This window comes from Nannobrachium achirus (assembly GCF_963921795.1).
Source record: "Nannobrachium achirus genome assembly, chromosome: 5".
Lineage (NCBI taxonomy): Eukaryota > Metazoa > Chordata > Actinopteri > Myctophiformes > Myctophidae > Nannobrachium > Nannobrachium achirus.
In genome coordinates this window covers 67277064-67295942 of record NC_137814.1, presented here as the reverse complement: position 1 = coordinate 67295942, position 18879 = coordinate 67277064, and the positions used below count along the sequence as shown (strand labels likewise).

The window sequence follows — 18879 nt, the reverse complement described above, 5'->3', positions numbered from 1 at the left end:
AAACATGGGTTAAACTTTTTTTTAAGGTATTTGAAACAGAACATAATAATTGAACAATTTAAGTCAAAAACATTTCGATAGTTTTTGAAGAGTAGAGTCAAAAGAACTGTATATTTCCAAAGGTATTTAAATCAGAATATCATAATTGAACTTTGTTTTTGTTTTTTAAGTAGAGGTAAAAGATTTTTATTGTCTTAATTATTAATTATTATATATATGTATTTTACAAAGGTTCAATGTGTCGAAGATTGATTGGAAATTATCCATGTCAAGCAAGATAAAAACACATCAGCATCACGCTCCCGGGTGGTTATTACAATTTGGGGCCGATTTTAGTCAAAACAAGACGAACTTGACTCTTTACCATAATTTAGGTTAAAGACAAAAGCATTCAAAATGTATTTAGACAGCATCCGAAAATCAGCCGTTTGGCGGTCATAATTCGTACACCTCCGAGGTTACCTTTAGGTAATGAGTGGTCTTAATTGTCCCTGCAGGTTGGGGACATTTATAGTGAGGTGTCAAACCGGAGCCGCCTTAAAGCCAACTGTCTATTCCTCCTTACTGGCTTTTGTCCGAGTCAAGGTCTGGAAGAAAACTTTACAGCGGGAAAACGTGTGTGATGCAGTTTCATACTCACGAAATACATATGGATTTTTCACTCATCCTTTTTGACATTTCCACTTTGGACAGACATGCAGTGAAGTATGTGTCTGTCAACTCATTCTCAATTATCATCTCAAAATATCTTTATCTGTAAGACAAGGGAAAAGACAGGGACAAATCAATCCATAATGTAAGGCAATAAGGTATTTATATATAGAAATTGAATTGAAATGTTTAGATACATCACCAAAAGAGGACACAAGTTGTGTCAGTTTGTTCTGTTAGGGGAAACAGATTAACCCTGTATTGATTGGAATCAACTTCACAAAATGAAATATATTTAAATGGGATGAAATGAAAACAAAATGAAATATGAAAATATGAAATCAGAAAATGAAATATGAATTCAGAAAATGAAAATATGAAAGAAATAAAATTAAATGAAAAAATATTAATTCGAAAATATTAATTCTAAATATTAATTCCAAACACATTCCCTCCCGTTTGCCACAGCCAAAAATATTGGGTGTGACAAAAATTGTTTTGTTTGGAGGATAATTTGTTAAAATATGGTTAAATGAGAAACAGATGGTACCGAGGTACAGTAGGGTACCGAGGTACAGTAAAGGACAATGACTCTGCTCACTGTCAGAGTTAGAGTGAGCTTCCAGGCCTGTGAGGGGGGAAGTGTACCATACAATAGTTAGCGAGGCCTGTTTAAAGCCTCTCTAACCAGAAAATGAATGAAACTTTAAAGAAATAAAAATAAGAAAAATTAAATAGAAACACATAACATAATCATAATGTCCTTTTTTTTTTTTTTTTTTTTTTTTTTTTTTTTTTCATCATGTGTAATCCCGTATAAGCCCAGTAGGGTTGTAATAATTGTGGAATTTGACTGAACGGGTTTGAATGGAGCCCAGCCATCTAAATTGTTTTTGGAACCGTCTCAGCCTGCTTTTACTCAAGTAAAGAGGATAAAGTATTACCAAAAATAAACCAACATGAGAAATTAAAGGTTGAGTAAAGCAGGGCTAGGCCTCTTCCATCCTTAACCCATACTGCAGTTTATGTGTTAAGAATGGTAAAAGTAAATGTTTTTGGTTCATGTCCATAAGATGTGGTTTGAAAGAACAACGTTCAGTTGTTACACAGGAAATAGTGTTTTTCACGACAAAACAGGAGGACAGGAGAAAACTGGTTAAAATAAAATAAACAGTCATGAAATTAAACAGGTTAAAATAAAATTGAAATAAAACAGTCAGTCAGTCAGTCACTGATAATCAGTCAGTTAAGTTGGTAGCGAGTTAGTGGAGTTAGTTCCACTATACCTGTTCTGCCATGTCATTAGTCCGTCCTGTCCCCTAAAATAAAATAAAGCCCACCTGTCATTGATGGGAAGAAAAAAATTATTAAGACATAGAAACATTCAAATAAACCCAAGCGTTGGTTGTTATCAGTACGAGTGTAGTCATAACAAGAGCGAATGAGATCCCCTTTGAGAGAGAGAGGGAGAGACAGTCATATGTGTAAATAATTCCTAGTTTTGCAAACCAGGCAAGTGAGTTAGAACACAATACAGAGGGAGAAAAACCCAAGACAGATTCAAATATAACCCCAGCATTGTTATCAAGCCCTGTATTAGAATGTAAACAGTAGATTATACAGAACAAGAGCGAATGAAACCCATTTTTGAGAGAGAAAGAGAGAGCAAGGTCACACAGAAACTGAATCGGCTCGTGGCCTCTCAAGGTAAAAATAAGAAAAATGAAATAAAAAACAATTCCAGCAATCCCCTCATAGTTTTTTTTCCAAAATAAAACAATAATAAACCAAAATGTAAGCATCGGTCAAGCGAGCGCGGGCAAGCAGCAAGCAAGCAGCATAAGCCAAGCACATATTGTACCATATTGTACACAGAAGTAGCACCGCTCACTTTATACTTGGTTTGATTTTCTTGCTTTCATAATAGACAAACCGAAATGTAACCAGGGGAGGAAAATTGGATTAGAGATGATTAGACAGAGATAGATTATCAAAAACATTTAACACACAGGTTTGTCAGTCAGAACTTGATTTTTCTTTTCTTTTTTTTCCAGAAGTCGTTCTTAGTCAAAAGTAAACAAAATATATAGTACCATTATCTCGGGGCGTCCCAAGGGTCAAGAGTGTTTGTTCTTTTCGGGACATTGTAATCCATGAAAGTCACGTAGCAGATCTACAAGCTCACAACGCGTCCCATCGCGTTGTGAGTGAAAGGCCAGCCAGGTTCGGCTGGGGGGGGGGGGGGGCTCTGTCAAGCCCTTCAGCATCTTGAAAACATTGCTTGCGTCCTCTGTTCCTTCCTGATGAGGTTCGAACATCCAGTGGCAAATAATGTCCGATTTCTCCACAGCTCCGCACATATCCATTGACATGTTCCAGGAAAAGTTTTAGGCAGTGTTGATAACTGGGAGTCCCCGATGATCTTCCAGAATGACTTGAGGTCCAGGTTAAAAAGAGGTTCTGGGTTTAGATTGTAACCTTTCATCCGTGTGGGTCCAGGTTTTACACGATAAAAACACTGCTTCTCGGAGCAGGGGGCTTTTTTAGCTTGAATGGTCATGTTTCTTAAAAATGTTCTTAGGAGCGCTGAGATAAAAAGCTCCTGTATTCAACATCTCAGAGTCGCCTGAGACGGAAATAAAATAAAATAAAATAAGATAAGACGAAAACGAAGCTTAAAGCATGAAGATTTCCGTCAGAACGTTCGGTTCTAGAGCATAAAGTGAAATCTCCTAATTAAAATAACCACGCTATTTCTTATGTGATTAAGTGGCTCTAATCAGCCGTATTGGGTTATCGTACTGGCCGAAGAGACATTCCTTCAGAACAAAATATGTTCTGGCCCCAAATAAAAAGATTTCGTCTCAGAACTTCTTGAAACAGCCGTTCTAGAGCATAAAATGAAATCTATATTGAAGTCTCGTACTGATACAAACCCAACCTTAGACAAGCAATCTCCGTGGCCAAACGGCTGCTATGTCCTCAAAACATGTAACAAAAAGCGACAAAAACAATAGACTACAAAACATTAAACAATAAAAACGCAGCTGTGTTAAGAGCTAGCTAGACTCTTAAGACAGCAGGTATAAACGTATGACCTGGGTTCTGTTGAATTAGGACAGTGTGTGAGAATGAAGCCCGCCTCTCAAGTCTCTGTGAGAGAAACTGTCTGTGTCCGGTCCCTGGTGTGGAACGCTGTGCCAGAGCCAACCCTGGCTGCCTCCATTTCGGCTTTCTTCAGACCGTTGTGAGATTTTATCGATATGTTGATGTGGGAGAGAGTCATCATATCCGAATTCCTTTCTCCATATGGGCAAAAATGGTGCAATTGTGGGGCACCTAGAAACAACCGGTTTCATTTCCTCATTGTCTATCTTAGCCATTAAAGCTGTTATCAGTTCATTCCCCAAGCTTTGGAGAGAGGCTTCAAGCTCAAAAATGGTGCAATTGTTCCGTTTGTAAAAAGGTTGTTTAGATTTCGGCAGGTGTTTTCTGCCTCCCTGTGCTCGGGGCGTCCCAAGGTAATTTCTCCTCGCGCAGGAGGAAAAAACGTGTGGGAGATAGTCCTTTCCGTGGGAGTCAGGGGAAACGTCTGATAATATCCCCGGCTGGTTGTTAACTGGTTCTAGCAGCGGAAGAGACCAATATCTCCTCGGAGCTAATCCGGCAATCGAATGGACCATTTGATGGAATTTTGGATCATATTCCATATGGATAAACAGTTTTCCCCAATCATAATAAAATACTCCACACAATGAATGAGACCACACCGGAGAATATGCGTTTTTGTGTTGAAGTTTAGTCAGAGTTCAAAGTACTGTACAAGTACAGTATAGAGCATTTTCTCACCCATAGTTTCTCTGAGTACAAAGCATAATGATTCCACATATATAGTTGAATGTGTACAGCATAAAATACATTAGTCACATTATGATTGGACCATTAAACATAACAATGGATCATGAGATGGTGTTGTGACTGAGTCTCGTGAACTCAGAAGCAAGGATGTAGAATGTTTTGGTTTCTCATTATCCAGTGTCCGGGACACTTTGACATTTCGCCGGTCAATCTTTCTGTCCCTGGAGTGGGGCAGATTCTCGTCTCGTGCATTAGTTATCAGATCAAAACATCATGGCATTGACTTTTAACACTGAGAATGATATCTATACCATGTTAAACAACAATAACATATTGTACTATCAGGGACTAGTGGAGAAGAGATCCAGTAGAACTAAAAGACAAGACATTTTATGTTTGGTTGTGCTCGGCTGTTGCGCTCTGAAAATAGCAGATCTACAAGCTCACAACGCTTAACAATGAGACACGTTATGAGCTTGTAGATCTGCTAATTTCAGCATGTAACCAATTGTAAAATATACCATTTCGATGCCATCAAGGCAAAATGCATTTGTCGACCAAATCAACTGTAGATTTAGAACTAAAATCTTATGATATTTACACACACAAGTAACAACAATAGCAGATCTACAATCTCACAACGTGTCGCAAAGTGACATGTTGTGAGCTTGTAGATCTGCTACTTTTGCTACTTTTGTGTGAATCTGTGGTATGAAGTTAGCCTGGTTCAGACCCTGAATCGCCAGCCACACCCCTTTATAATGTTGTTTTAATGGAGTGAAACGAAATGTCAATTCAGGCTGAGTGTCAGGCTAGTATGAAGTACGTTTCATTTACAAAAAAAAAAAAAAAAAAAAAAGTAAAAAGTATAAATAGTGTCTGTATTTGTATACAGACAGCCAGACAGACAGACAGACAGACAGACAGACAGACAGACAGACAGACAGATACTCACATCGTGTAAGGAGTTGAGGATTAGTCCAGAATTCTCCTCCGTGTTTCATTCTGTAGGAAGTAGAACAACAATGCATCAGTAGCCATGTTTCCATAAACATATTCGAATTAGGGAAGCGAATTATCAGAAATGCGTATTAAGACAAAGCAAATTTAGCCTGTTTGTCATTGGAATTAGCGACGGTCGCATAGGTTGATCTAGCCATAAATCATAGCTCTTGTAGGGGTCGCTTATATAGGGAGTAAACGTCCCAATATAAGCGACCCCTACAAGAGTTATGTTTTATGGCTAGGGTTGATCAGGCTGATTTTTTCAGACCGAACAAAGACGTGAGTACTGCACGTCTGACTGCTGTGACTCGATCGCTGCACAGTGCACACTATCCTGCAAGTTTCCTAAGTTTCCTACCCTAACCCTAACCCTAACCCTAACCCATGCACATTTAGTTTATTCGATAAAGCCTCAAAATCTACCTCCTCCAAGCGGATACATTTTTTTGCGGATAATATTGTAAAGTGTTACCAACGTTTATTCGCATTTTTAAGTGTTTCCATAAAAAGATTTTGCGAATAAGCCGTAAATGCGCATTAAGAGGATTTATGGAAACACCACTAGTGTCTGACTGTCTAACACAATGTCTCCACTACCTGACACTACAGTGTTTCTGCTAGCATTATCTTCACCAGGCAGCCGACCGGACAAACTCACTGCTGCCTGGCTTGGAGGAGAGGAGTTAAAACGTTTATTATTTTTAACAAGTGAGCTTGTAGATAAATGGTTTAAAAGAACAAGCCATACATTTACAGTTGTAAATATGTAGTGTAAATATAAAATTATTATAATATGTTGACTTGTATAGACAGTGGGAAGTCGGTCAGAATGGTCGTCAAAGATTACAGATAAATTCACAAATAAAACATGGATGTCATAATTATGATGACACTCCACACTCTAGTCCAGTGGTTCTCAACGGGTGGTCTGGTGACCAGCGGTCATCAGACCACATCTCACCAGCGTCGCACCGTCTTCCTGTGAGGACGACAGGTGTCCTCACGGGAGGACGGAGCGTCTGCAGGTTAGCATTTCACCAGGTTAGCATTTCACCAGGTTAGCATTTCACCAGGTTAGCATATCACCAGGTTAGCATTTCACCAGGTTAGCACCAGTGTTGAGGAGTGTGACAGACAGTGTGTTGTCAAGCGGCCGTCCCCTTCACATTGGTCACTTTAACTCTATGGTTGGTGGTGACGACCGCACTTCTTTTTGGGATAAAAACTTTATTTTTGCTAATATGCGACCCCACTGTCACCTGTCTGCAACCCCAGTTTTGGTCATGACCCATAGTTTGAGAACCGCTGCAATACAGCATGGAATTACACAGTCCAAGTCTACTCACTGCAGAGACTCCAGTCCAGAGAAGTTCTTCAGTCCAGACACCGTCAACACGTTGAAGTTCAAGTCTAATTCTCTCAAATGAGAAGGATTACATCTGAGAGCCGAGGCCAGAACTTCACAGCTGCTCTCTGACAACCAGCAGTTCATCAGTCTAAATGAGAAATAAAACACATTATAAGATACATTATTCCTGGATAGAGAACCTGCTTAAGGCCATTTATTAACTAATTTACTGCTATGACAAGTTATACGTTTTCCCATTGTCTGTTGTGCTGATGACGAGTATGACGAGCTTTCAATATGCTGTAATCGCTATAAAACAATTAAAGTATGACATAATTTTTTCTCTATAGAGCCGCACTATCCACAGAAACAGGATACGGATGTTCCCAGACTGGAAACAGGGGGCGGGACAACAACCCCCTGTATCCTGTCTCCGAACATATTCACTTCCTCGTTACGCAACATACACGAGGCATGCACACACTGTCGCTATGGATAACGGGGGGCTGTTGTTTTTTATTACCACGGCTGGATCGTAGAGCGAACGCGATCCGTGAACCGTCGTGCACGATGTGCATGCACGTGCCCACGTTAACCCAGGTAAACAAAATGCCGGCAGTTTGTCGTAAAAGAAGTGTCAAAATCACAGTCAATGAGTTAAAGGACCAGGATGGACTGACAGGAAACAGGGAGAGAGACATGGGTCGTCAGGAACGAGACTCGAATCTGCGATGCACTGTGAGGCTACATTGGAGCCTAAGTGCCCGTTAGTTACCGTTATGGATTCAAAAAGACCCTTTAATAAGTGATTTCCATCGTTCCATCGTTTTCTCCGCTATGTTTTGTTAAGAACAGAATCTATGCACACTCATCCACCACACTCCTTTTTTTACCTACTAATATTATAATAATAATATTCAGCAAAGAAAGCCTGCCTGCCTGCGCCAGCCTAGCAGTTTGCGGGTTTGAGTCCCGTTCCAGATGAACACTTCCTCTATACAAAAATATAAATACACACATGCTGTAGTCACTGTACCTTATCATTATTCTAGGCAAAGTGTGTCACTATGATATCAACCTTTATACACACTCTGAAAACAAAGCATTGCCACAATATTAATAGTATAATCACATAATAAATACATGATGAGAATAATTAATAGTCTCACTGTAGAGTCTCCAGTCGACAATGAGGACTTTTCAGTGCATCACAGAGTAGATCCAGTAGATCCAGGTCCAGGTGGTTGTAACTTAAGTCCAGGTGTCTTAGATGGGATGGATTAGAAATGAGAGCTGAAGACACAACTTCCATGTGTTCCTTCTTGAGGTAAATGCCAAAGCCAACAATTCTGTAATGATGACAGATTAAATGTAAAATCAGAGATGATCAAACAGTTCACTGTTTATTGTTTATTATGGATCCTCACTACTCTTCCTGGGTCCAAACACTTCTAATCCAATTAAAACAAAATACAATAGAATTCTACCATTACAAAGTTAAAACATAACTAAACCAAAATGATTTAAATCTTCACACATTCTATAAATGATTACAGAATATCACTTTTTGGTTTAGAAATCAATAAATTACTAACAACAAATTGTATATCCAATTACTCATAGTTAAAACATCAAACAAGCTAACTGAGCATAACTTCTTTTCTAATAATAACAAATGTCAGTAAGAACAGGGAACCAGAGAACAGAGAAGTGGAAGACAGATGGAAAGTTGTCTCTGTATTCTACAGCAGGGGTTTTCAAAGTGGGTGACGGGGCACCCTGGGGTGCCGTGATGGCAGTCCAGGGGTGCCGCGAGATAATTTGATAATATTTGGAATTTATTATATTTGGGACCCCATGAATATATATTCTTGGGGTTCCCTGAGACAAAAAAGTTTGGGAACCCCTGTTCTACAGCAAGGATTCCCAAACTTTACAGGCCTTGTGGTAGAAATATTTATAGAGTAACAAATATGTGTATTATATATACTTGTTTTACTTCCATGGGTGGTCAACCAGCTACAGCTGTCAATCTTAACAGCCGAGTTCTCCCCCACACTTGCTCTCTCATTCTGTCAGCAAATCTGTACCGTGTGTAACTATTTGTATGTTGTCCTTATCTTTAGTACATGTCCTTATAAGACCATGTTTAGAATAGCATCTCTGTTAGAATGAGTATAAGAACTGCATGAAAATGAGGCAGAGGAAGGGTTGTGTCCGGAGGGGCTGAAAGGACAGGCCAGGAGGCCTGCTCCTCTGATAATGCTGTATACTCTATTTTTTGCCCATTTGAATACATCTTTGTCAATTCTTCAAATCCTTCATCCTTGTGAAACATTAATTGATTTCTATAACAGCCTCAAACTCTCAAAATAATAGTTTTCGAACTGAAGAACCCCCTACAATAATCATATCATACCCCCCGCCCCCCCCCCCCCCCCCCCTCCCAACACACACACACACACACACACACACACACACACACACACACACACACACACACACACACACACACACACCGACAGGGTTTTCAACGTTTTCAGGCCAAGGACCCCTTAGTTGAGAGAGGGTTATGCAGGGACCCCCACAAGCTTTTCTTCCATATAGCCTACTGTAGTTTCATTGTTTGACAGCTCAATCATCAGTGTATTTTGGATCCATGTCAACGTGTTTTCATATATTTAACCACTTGAATACTCAATATTGAATACATCTGACCTTTCACTCTGTACTAGTCTACTCTTTCCCCCCCTCTACATAAGTGTTTGTTTGTGTGTGTGTGTGTGTGTGTGTGTGTGTGTGTGTGTGTGTGTGTGTGTGTGTGTGTGTGTGTGTATATGGTGCTCTAACATGTTGACATTCACATGACTACTAACCTGGCTGTTGTGCAGTTCCTCACAGCTGGGATCAGTCTCTCTCGCCCCCCATCGTCTGTGTTGTATTTGTCCAGGTCCAACTCCTCCAGAACGTCTGACATCTGCAGCATGGAGGCCAGAGCTGAACACTGAGGCACAGAGAGTTTCTTCCCTGATCTGCTCTCTGACTCCAGGTACTGTTGGATCCCCTGACTTAATGAGGGGTCCTGCATCTCCATCAGACAGTGGAAGATGTTGATACGTCTGTCTGGAGAGATCTTGTGGTTATCCATCTTCTTCAGGTTGTTGATGGCTTTCTGGATCTCCTGTGGACTGTCCGCTGTCTGACCCAATAGGCCACCTAACAGACTCTGGTTGGACTGCAGTGAGAGACCATGAAGGAAGCGGACAAACAGGTCCAGGTGACCACTCTCACTCTGCACGTTTTTTGTCATAACAGCCTTCAGGAAGTCAGACAGGGAACTGTTGCTGTTGTAACTGGTGCCTCTCAGGAATGTCTCCAGGACCTCCATGTTCCTCTGTGTGTTCCTCTGTGTGAAACAGTGGAACAGGTAGACTGCAGCCAGAAACTCCTGGATGCTCAGATGAACAAAACAGTAGACCGTCTGGAGAAAGAACACATCGTCTTCTTTGAAGAATGTTGTGCAAAAGCTTGAGTACTGTGAGACGTTATTCACATCAAGACCACACGCCTTCAGGTCTTTCTCATAGAAAATGATGTTGCCTTTGTCCAGTTGTTCAAACGCCAGCCTGCCCAGTTTCAGAAGAACTTCTCCTGCATCCTTTATGAGCTTCTCTTTGTCTGCCTTATTTAGTCCAGGATTCGTCATCTTATCCCGCAGCATCTCACCCATCAGGAAGTGGCAGTACAGCTCAGTCAGGGTTTTGGGCAGCTTGACTATCGTCCCCAAGTTCTTCACAACGGTAACAAGGATCCAACAGAAGACTGGGATTTCACACATGATGCGTATTATGCTTGTCTCCTTGATCTGTGAGTAGATTGAGCTGGCCTGGCTCTCATCACTGATGTTCTTCATGAAGAACTCCTTCTTCTGTTCATCTCTGATGAACCCTCGCACTTCTGTCATCTTGTTAACAAAGTCCACAAGGATCTGATTGGCTGCTGCAGGTCGTGAGGTTATCCAGATGTTAGCAGAGGGGAGCAGCTCTCCCTTGATGAGGTTTGCTAGAAGTAATTCCACTGGGTAAGAATCGGTCACATTTATGGGGCCAAAATCTGTTTCAAAATCGAGCAGTTCTTTTTTTTCATCATATCCATCCAGAACAAACATGACTTTGAAGAGGCTGTCGTTGTAGTTTCCTGACTTCTGCAATTCATTGAAGATGTGATTCAGAACGTCTTCTTCAATAAATCTGGTTTCCTTGATGCAATGGTGAATCAGCTTTGCCAAACTAAACTTTTGTCCCTTGAGCAGATTTAACTGGCGGAACTTGAGCGGGAACACAAGGTGTGGGTCTTGGGGAAAACATTTCTTGGCCCAGTCAAAGATAAATTTGTGAACGAGGAATGTTTTGCCAATTCCTGCACAGCCCACAGTCAGCACTGTTCTTTTGTTTCTTCCAGAAGGATCTTTAAAGATTTCACTGAGTTGGATTTCTTTTCCCTCTCCTGGCTTCTTCTCCATCTGTCTGACCTCATGATGCCTGTGGATGTCTGTGACATTGATGTTTACATTGTAGAGCAGGGTGTAGATGTCTTTAAACATGACCTCAGGCTGTGTGCCCAATTTTACACCCAGAAATGTCTGGCCCATGTTGTGTTGAAGCTGGTCTTCATAGTCAGTAATATGACGATACCCTGGTGTTCTCTCCAACAGAGCTGTAGTGAACAAAGCAGTTCCATGATTAACAGCCAGAGAAAGTACCCTCCCCCCACACACACGCACGCACGCACGCACGCACGCACGCACGCACGCACGCACGCACGCACGCACACACACACACACACACACACACACACACACACACACACACACACACACACACACACACACACACACACACACACACACACACACACACGCACGCACCTCTTACCTCTCAGTTGGTTGGCTTTGTCTCGTCTTGCCTCTTCTTTTCCTGTCAGAGCTGAGATGGGAGACAGTGATTGGTCAGAATGGACACATTGGGTCCGCCTCCGTGCGTGGCTCAAAAACACACATAAAGACATACTTTCAACGTTCAACCTGAAAGCCCTGTTTGGAGTCTGGAGTTTACTATAGGATTCTCTAAACATTATATCTGTGTGTGATTTCCTGTGACTGCTATGTGCAGTGACTGCAGTCATGTCCTTATAAGTGTGTGCGACCTTGTGTTATGGAGGTAGGGTCAAATAAATGGTCATAGTGGGGTCAGAAATCAAGTTAATCAGACAAACCGGAAATAAGACATTTACAATGGAAATGGGAATTGGTCTGTGGGACCACCCACCAAGTTTGGGTACTTTAAAATGCTGCAAATTGTGTACCTTGGTGTGTAGTAATGACAGTAGTGTTTGTTACATTGTGTACCTTGGTGTGTAGTAATGACAGCAGTGTGTGTTACATTGTGTACCTTGGTGTGTAGTAATGACAGCAGTGTGTGTTACATTGTGTACCTTGGTGTGTAGTGTTGACAGTGATGTTTGTTACATTGTGTACCTTGTTGTGTATTGTTGACAGTAGTGTGTGTTACATTGTGTACCTTGTTGTGTATTGTTGACAGTAGTGTGTGTTACATTGTGTACCTTGGTGTGTAGTAATAACAGTTGTGTTACATTGTGTACCTCATTGTGTAGTGTTGACAGTGATGTTTGTTACATTGTGTACCTTGTTGTGTGACAGTGATGTTTCTTACATTGTGTACCTTGTTGTGTGACAGTGATGTTTCTTACATTGTGTACCTTGTTGTGTAGTGTTGACAGTGATGTTTGTTACATTGTGTACCTCATTGTGTAGTGTTGACAGTGATGTTTGTTACACTGTGTACCTTGTTGTGTGACAGTGATATTGACTGAACCAGAGATGTTGGATCCAGAGAAGACAGGAGCCATCGTTACGCTTCCATCATGTGCCTCATTATGGACTGAACCACGGATCACTGATGAACCTACACAATGAAATCATTAATTTAATAAGCTGAACTTACTGCACACTTTTTAAATGCATCTTCTTCTTCCTTTACTTTCAGCTTTTACATTCAGGGGTGGCCACAGCCAATCATGTGCCTCCATCTCTCCCTGTTCTCTGTCTCCTCTTCTCTCTGACCGTGCCAACGCATGATTTCTTTTTTCGTAACGGCTATCTGGCAAGCCCCACCCTGCCAGCGTGTGATTGGCCTGCAGCAGTCCAGGGCACTACAGGCCCTTTGAGCCGCATTGTCGCTATGTCTACATGTTATCTTTTAGACAACCCAACTCTACCCCTAACCCTAAACCTAACCTCCTCTACATGTTATCTTTTCGACAACCCAACTCTACCCCTAACCCTAAACGTAACCTCCTCTACATGTTATCTTTTCGACAACCCAACTCTACCCCTAACCCTAAACCTAACCTCCGTGGGGTGTAGCAAGAAAGAGTGGCACAACCGGGATGCGAACCCGGGGCGCATGGATTGGAACACTAGAGACCAATCCACTAAGCCACATGAGGCAGGTGCTCGCGTAGGGGAGGGGCCTCGCGAGGCTGCCATTCAAATGATGCCTGGCCAATCACAGCACGTCTTTTCCGGGACTTTGCCAGATTGCCGTTACATTTAGATATCATGCCGTGCCAACGGTGCTGGAGATTAGCTGGTAACACACAGACGGATGGACGGACACACAGACGGATGGACGGACACACAGACAGATGGACAGGGGGAAAAATGTCTCGGCCATGCCTTTCGGCCTGACGGAGACAGAAAACTGTCTCTTGCGCTATAAATCCATCGGTGATGATGATGTTTCTTAAAGAGATATCCATGTCTACTGCCCTGTGGGCTCAGTTCCCATACATATGAAATACATAGTGAAGAGTCAGTCTCCAACATGGAAGAGAACAATCTGCTCTGACCAGTAACTCTCTTAAATTCTGGTCTTTTTTATGTAGCCGGGGAGCCACAGGCCCAAAAGCTCAAAGAATAGGATGTTACCTGTGATGTCATGACATACTTTTATTTTTTGTTTTTTCTATTAATTTGGTCATTAAGGTCCACAGAATGAGAGGCCTGCTCTGCCGGAAATCCTGCGAAAAAAAGTTATGGCCATTTGTATATTCACTCCATCGACTTCAATATAAAGGAAAGAAACACACCAAAAGAAATATGCTTTAAGTAGCATGTGAGGGGTCAAACTAGGGATTCTTGATGATTCTGAATCCATTGCAAGCATTTGTTTTGCATGAAAAACATTCCTTGAGGTAGAAAACGGACCAAAATAACGGTGAAAAGTGATGACTCATCACTTTTCACAGGTTTGTGATGCGTCGTCCTATATCCTAAATAGTCCAGTTATGAGACGTTTACACAGGAGCACAGTTCAGCTATTACAACTCAGCAATGTTTAATGATTACACAGGGTAGATTCCCCACATGAATATATAAACATATGAACAGCAAATGCATGAAAGTAAACAGAATACAAGCCTGATATTTCACAACATAAAGTTGCATCCACAGCAAGCTAGAAGACAGCGTCCAACTGAAACCAACAAGTTTCAGCTGCACTCCGGAGAGATCTCTGAGGAGTCCCTCTCTCACAAAGTCTAATATATCAACATCTGTCCAGCAGGCTGCTGGAGCAGCCCTTCTGTGATTGGCCAGTAGTACTCAGAGCACACTCTAAAAAGATATGGTTGCTTGTGGCTTAAAGGAATAGTTCACACATTTTCACATTAATCCCTCCTTGATCACTCTTAGTGATCACTCAGTTTAAAATGTTGAACACAGTTTTATCATTTCATGTAATTTGCTGAGTATTAAACAATAACATTGTTTTGCTAAATCTTAGGTAATCATTTGGGTTGGTCCCACAGATTCCTTTACAAGCTTTACAGAATAAAATTTCATCTGACTAAATGTGTAACATTGAATATATTTCTTTATTGCATCTTCTGAGAGACGGGTCTTTTGCTGCGTCCCAGGAATTGATTCCGTACCCCGACAATCCAAATTTCACCCACAGCCAATTAATAGTTCACATGGCAATGAGATAAAAGGATTATCGGGAGGTTACTCTTCCAAGACACAGCCAGACTCGCCCCTCCTATTTGTATCCTTCACCCTCTATCGGACTTGATGGAGTGGTGATGCATGCGATCTTGAGGTCAAGTTGTGGGTCAAGGAATGCTCTAAAGGGGCCTTCTGTGTATAGCTATTCATTTAATCACATTCTGTGTGCCAAGGGAGTGTTGGGCGTAATGTGCCAAAAAATGTCTAAGGAGATAAGGATATCCCTGGGAAAATATCAGTTGTTTCTTGACATACATCTATCCCATAAAAATGTTGCATCTGTTTATTATACATAATTGTGTTATGCCCCTCCTAGATAAAAAATAAACATGTGTAGAATTGTAAAGAGTGTTCGATCCCAAGTTTTGTTCAGTGAAATCTGGACTAAATGTCATGTGATGAGTGAGGGGTGTCACCATGTTAAACTACGGCAGTAGACTGTGCACTTGAACTATGAATATTTAATTCCAAAAAGCCTGTGTGTGAACATAGGGACACAGCTGTCTCTACTATCTACTGAGAATCGGGAGTAGAGATTTGACAGGAAAGCAGAACGTTAACCCCCTCCTTTTATGACTCACATAAAAGCGAATAACTAGACTTGTTATTCTTTACCCCAATTAAAATCTTATAGCTGGGGAATATACATATAATATATTTATACCTCCCTCCTTGACATGCCAGTAATGGCATGGCACATGTATAAATATAGTACTTAGTTTAAACCATATGGCACACAGTTTTGTTCCTCTTGGCATCGAATAAACAACAACGGGGAAACACAGCAGCATATAACACTAAAGGACAGGGAGACACCACACCATGGGTAAACTTACTGACAGGGTCACGAACACACCCATCAATACCACATTATCAATCATTGTCCCCAATGTGAAAACAGTACAAATCCAAGTTTACTATAGGCAACCGTCACAATGTTGTACCACAAACCTGGGACCCTTCAGGATTTATCCGTAAGCTGGAGGTCTTTTTATGATTAGACCTGTAGGGCCGTTGTATTCTCAGAGAGACCCACCGCACACCCACACAACCAAGGCGTATATCCCTTATCAAATTGCACTTAAGTACTTTAACTTACGCTGTACACTTGAGTCCTCAGAGCGTACGTTACGCCTCAAGCAGTTGTTGGGACTTTTTTGGCTCCCAGAAATAAGAATGGCACGGTGACCATAGCCAGACAACAGCAACCCCCACCAGCTTTTCTCCGCTCAACCAGAATAACGGCAGCATCAAACAGCCTGATAATTTGAATAATAGTTGGCTGCCAAGTGAAACTACAATTTGTACTGTTACACCTATCGGACAAAATACTAATAATCTATCTATAAATGCGACAAATCTCTGTCTGTTTGTTTGTTTGTTTGTTTGTTTGTAATCCGCGTATCTCGAGAACCGTTCGTCCCACCGGCTTCAGATTCGGCACGCGCGTTCCCCGCTGCGGCGCGGAGTGCAGTGCCGGGCCTCGGCCCGACTCGGCATGCGGTTTTCCCGAAGCGGCGCGAAACGTTCGGAATCTCCTTACGCGGAGCTGATTGTTAACATCAGGCTGTTCCTGAGGAAATCGGCACAATCGCTGACTCATTGTGACATCACTTCATAAAAGGCTCTGACATCACGTACGCCAGGAGTCAACAAAAAATCTCTGTGAATGTGTATGTATGTATGTGAATCTCGAGAACCGTTCTTCCCACCGGCACGCGCGTTCTCCAGATATGGGCATAAAATGAATCCCCGAATGCGGAGCTGATGTCTGACATCAGAGTTTTCCGCAACCGGTACTGTGTGTGCAGAGATCTCCATATATTGGGGTTTGCATTAAAGGGTGGGGACAAAGGCTAACAGAAGGCAAACAGATGGTCAAAACGGGTCCTATGACAACATGACAACAGGTATATTGGGGTTTGCATTAAAGGGTGGGGACAAAGGCTAACAGAAGGCAAACAGATGGTCAAAACGGGTCCTATGACAACAGGTATATTGGGGTTTGCATTAAAGGGTGGGGACAAAGGCTAACAGATGGTCAAAACGGGTCCTATGACAACAGGTATATTGGGGTTTGCATTAAAGGGTGGGGCAGGCATAAAATGGACGCAAATAGACAGATATCTCCATATATGGGCATATGGGCATAAAATGGACCCAGAACTATATCTGCAGTGATCTCCATATATGGACATAAAATGGACGCCGACAGACAGACAGATACAGATATCTCCATATATGGGCATAAATGGACACAGGCAAACAGTTGGTCAAAACAGGTCCTATGACAACAGGTATAATGGGGTTTGCATTAAAGGGCGGGGCATTCATTCTCTATTTACATCGTTCCCGAGTTGGCCAGGTCGCCAACATGACAACAGGTATATTGGGGTTTGCATTAAAGGGTGGGGACAAAGGCTAACAGAAGGCAAACAGATGGTCAAAACGGGTCCTATGACAACAGGTATATTGGGGTTTGCATTAAAGGGTGGGGACAAAGGCTAACAGATGGTCAAAACGGGTCCTATGACAACAGGTATATTGGGGTTTGCATTAAAGGGTGGGGCAGGCATAAAATGGACGCAAATAGACAGATATCTCCATATATGGGCATATGGGCATAAAATGGACCCAGAACTATATCTGCAGTGATCTCCATATATGGACATAAAATGGACGCAGACAGACAGACAGACAGATACAGATATCTCCATATATGGGCATAAATGGACACAGGCAAACAGATGGTCAAAACAGGTCCTATGACAACAGGTATAATGGGGTTTGCATTAAAGGGCGGGGCATTCATTCTCTATTTACATCGTTCCCGAGTTGGCCAGGTCGCCGACTAGACGCTGGGCCGCCCGAAGGGCGGCCCAGCTTCTAGTAATTTAGAATAACCCAACATGGTGTGCGCCCACGTAATCCTTCAGATTCGCCTACAAATAAATGACTACAACTAGAATTATACCAGAGGTAGGCAATCTTAGCGCATGCTTTCATTACAGTTCCGGAATTGTTTTCTGAAAAAATAACTAACATAACTTACAGGAAATGGGTGTTGTCACTTGCCCTCATTGGCATCAACAACACAAGTATAAAAGACAGTTTCCCTAGACCCATTCTAGTGGCAAGCAATACAGTAAAGACCAGTGTTGCCAGATTCTGAGAGAAATAAGTAACAATGTGTACAAAAATAACACTTGAAGGTGATTTTATACGCATAACGGGAAACAAATCTCTGAGGTGTCAAAAGAGAAATTGGAAATAAATATAACTCACAGAACACAATAAGGTAACACTGGCATGGCAATGTTCTAACCGGCTACACTATACAAATCAACGTATAAAACACCTAAAGAAAAATACATATACACTTAAGGTGTCTGAAAACGTGCAAGCACTTACTCAAAACAACTTATGTTACAATATGTAACACAAATACTCATGAAACACAGAGGTCACACCCAACGAAAGGTTCTCAAAATAAATGGGATGCATAGATGCATGCTAAACTCAGGAAGAAACACCATTTGGCCACGTATACATCAGGAGGAGAGCCCATTTCTCACCCTTTCTTACTTATAGAACAGCGTATACCAAACTACCGCACTTAAAACATAGCAGATCACATAAATTTCTCAATACACGACCCTCCTTGACAAACAAAGTAAAATAAAACAATAAAAAATAACAAAGACCTGTCTAACTGTGGGTCATGACATTTCAGTTATATATAAAATAAACGTCGCCATTCAAACATCTTATCCTTCCTCAGTATTGTTCATGTAACCTGGTGTGGTTCGGCTTATCCATTATAATTATAAATTCAAAATGATTTATCACACATTTTCCACCGCGGATCACTTCCTCATTTACTCAAAGCAGACCTGCAGAGGACTGGATATGAGATTTATGGCTCCTTAAG

General features: G+C 41.6%; 1 protein-coding gene across 1 annotated transcript in view; it reads left to right on the top strand.

Moving 5' to 3' along the window:
- Positions 1–6499, top strand: part of LOC308285271 (scavenger receptor cysteine-rich domain-containing protein DMBT1-like) — a gene marked incomplete at its 3' end in the record, with an annotated part of 44780 nt that extends 38281 nt beyond the window's left edge. Inside the window, exon 17 of the mRNA XM_080725987.1 lies at positions 6425–6499. Coding sequence (XP_080582113.1) covers positions 6425–6499 — 75 coding nt within the window. The remainder of the gene's footprint in view (positions 1–6424) is intronic.
- Between the last annotated feature and the right edge of the window lie 12380 nt (positions 6500–18879).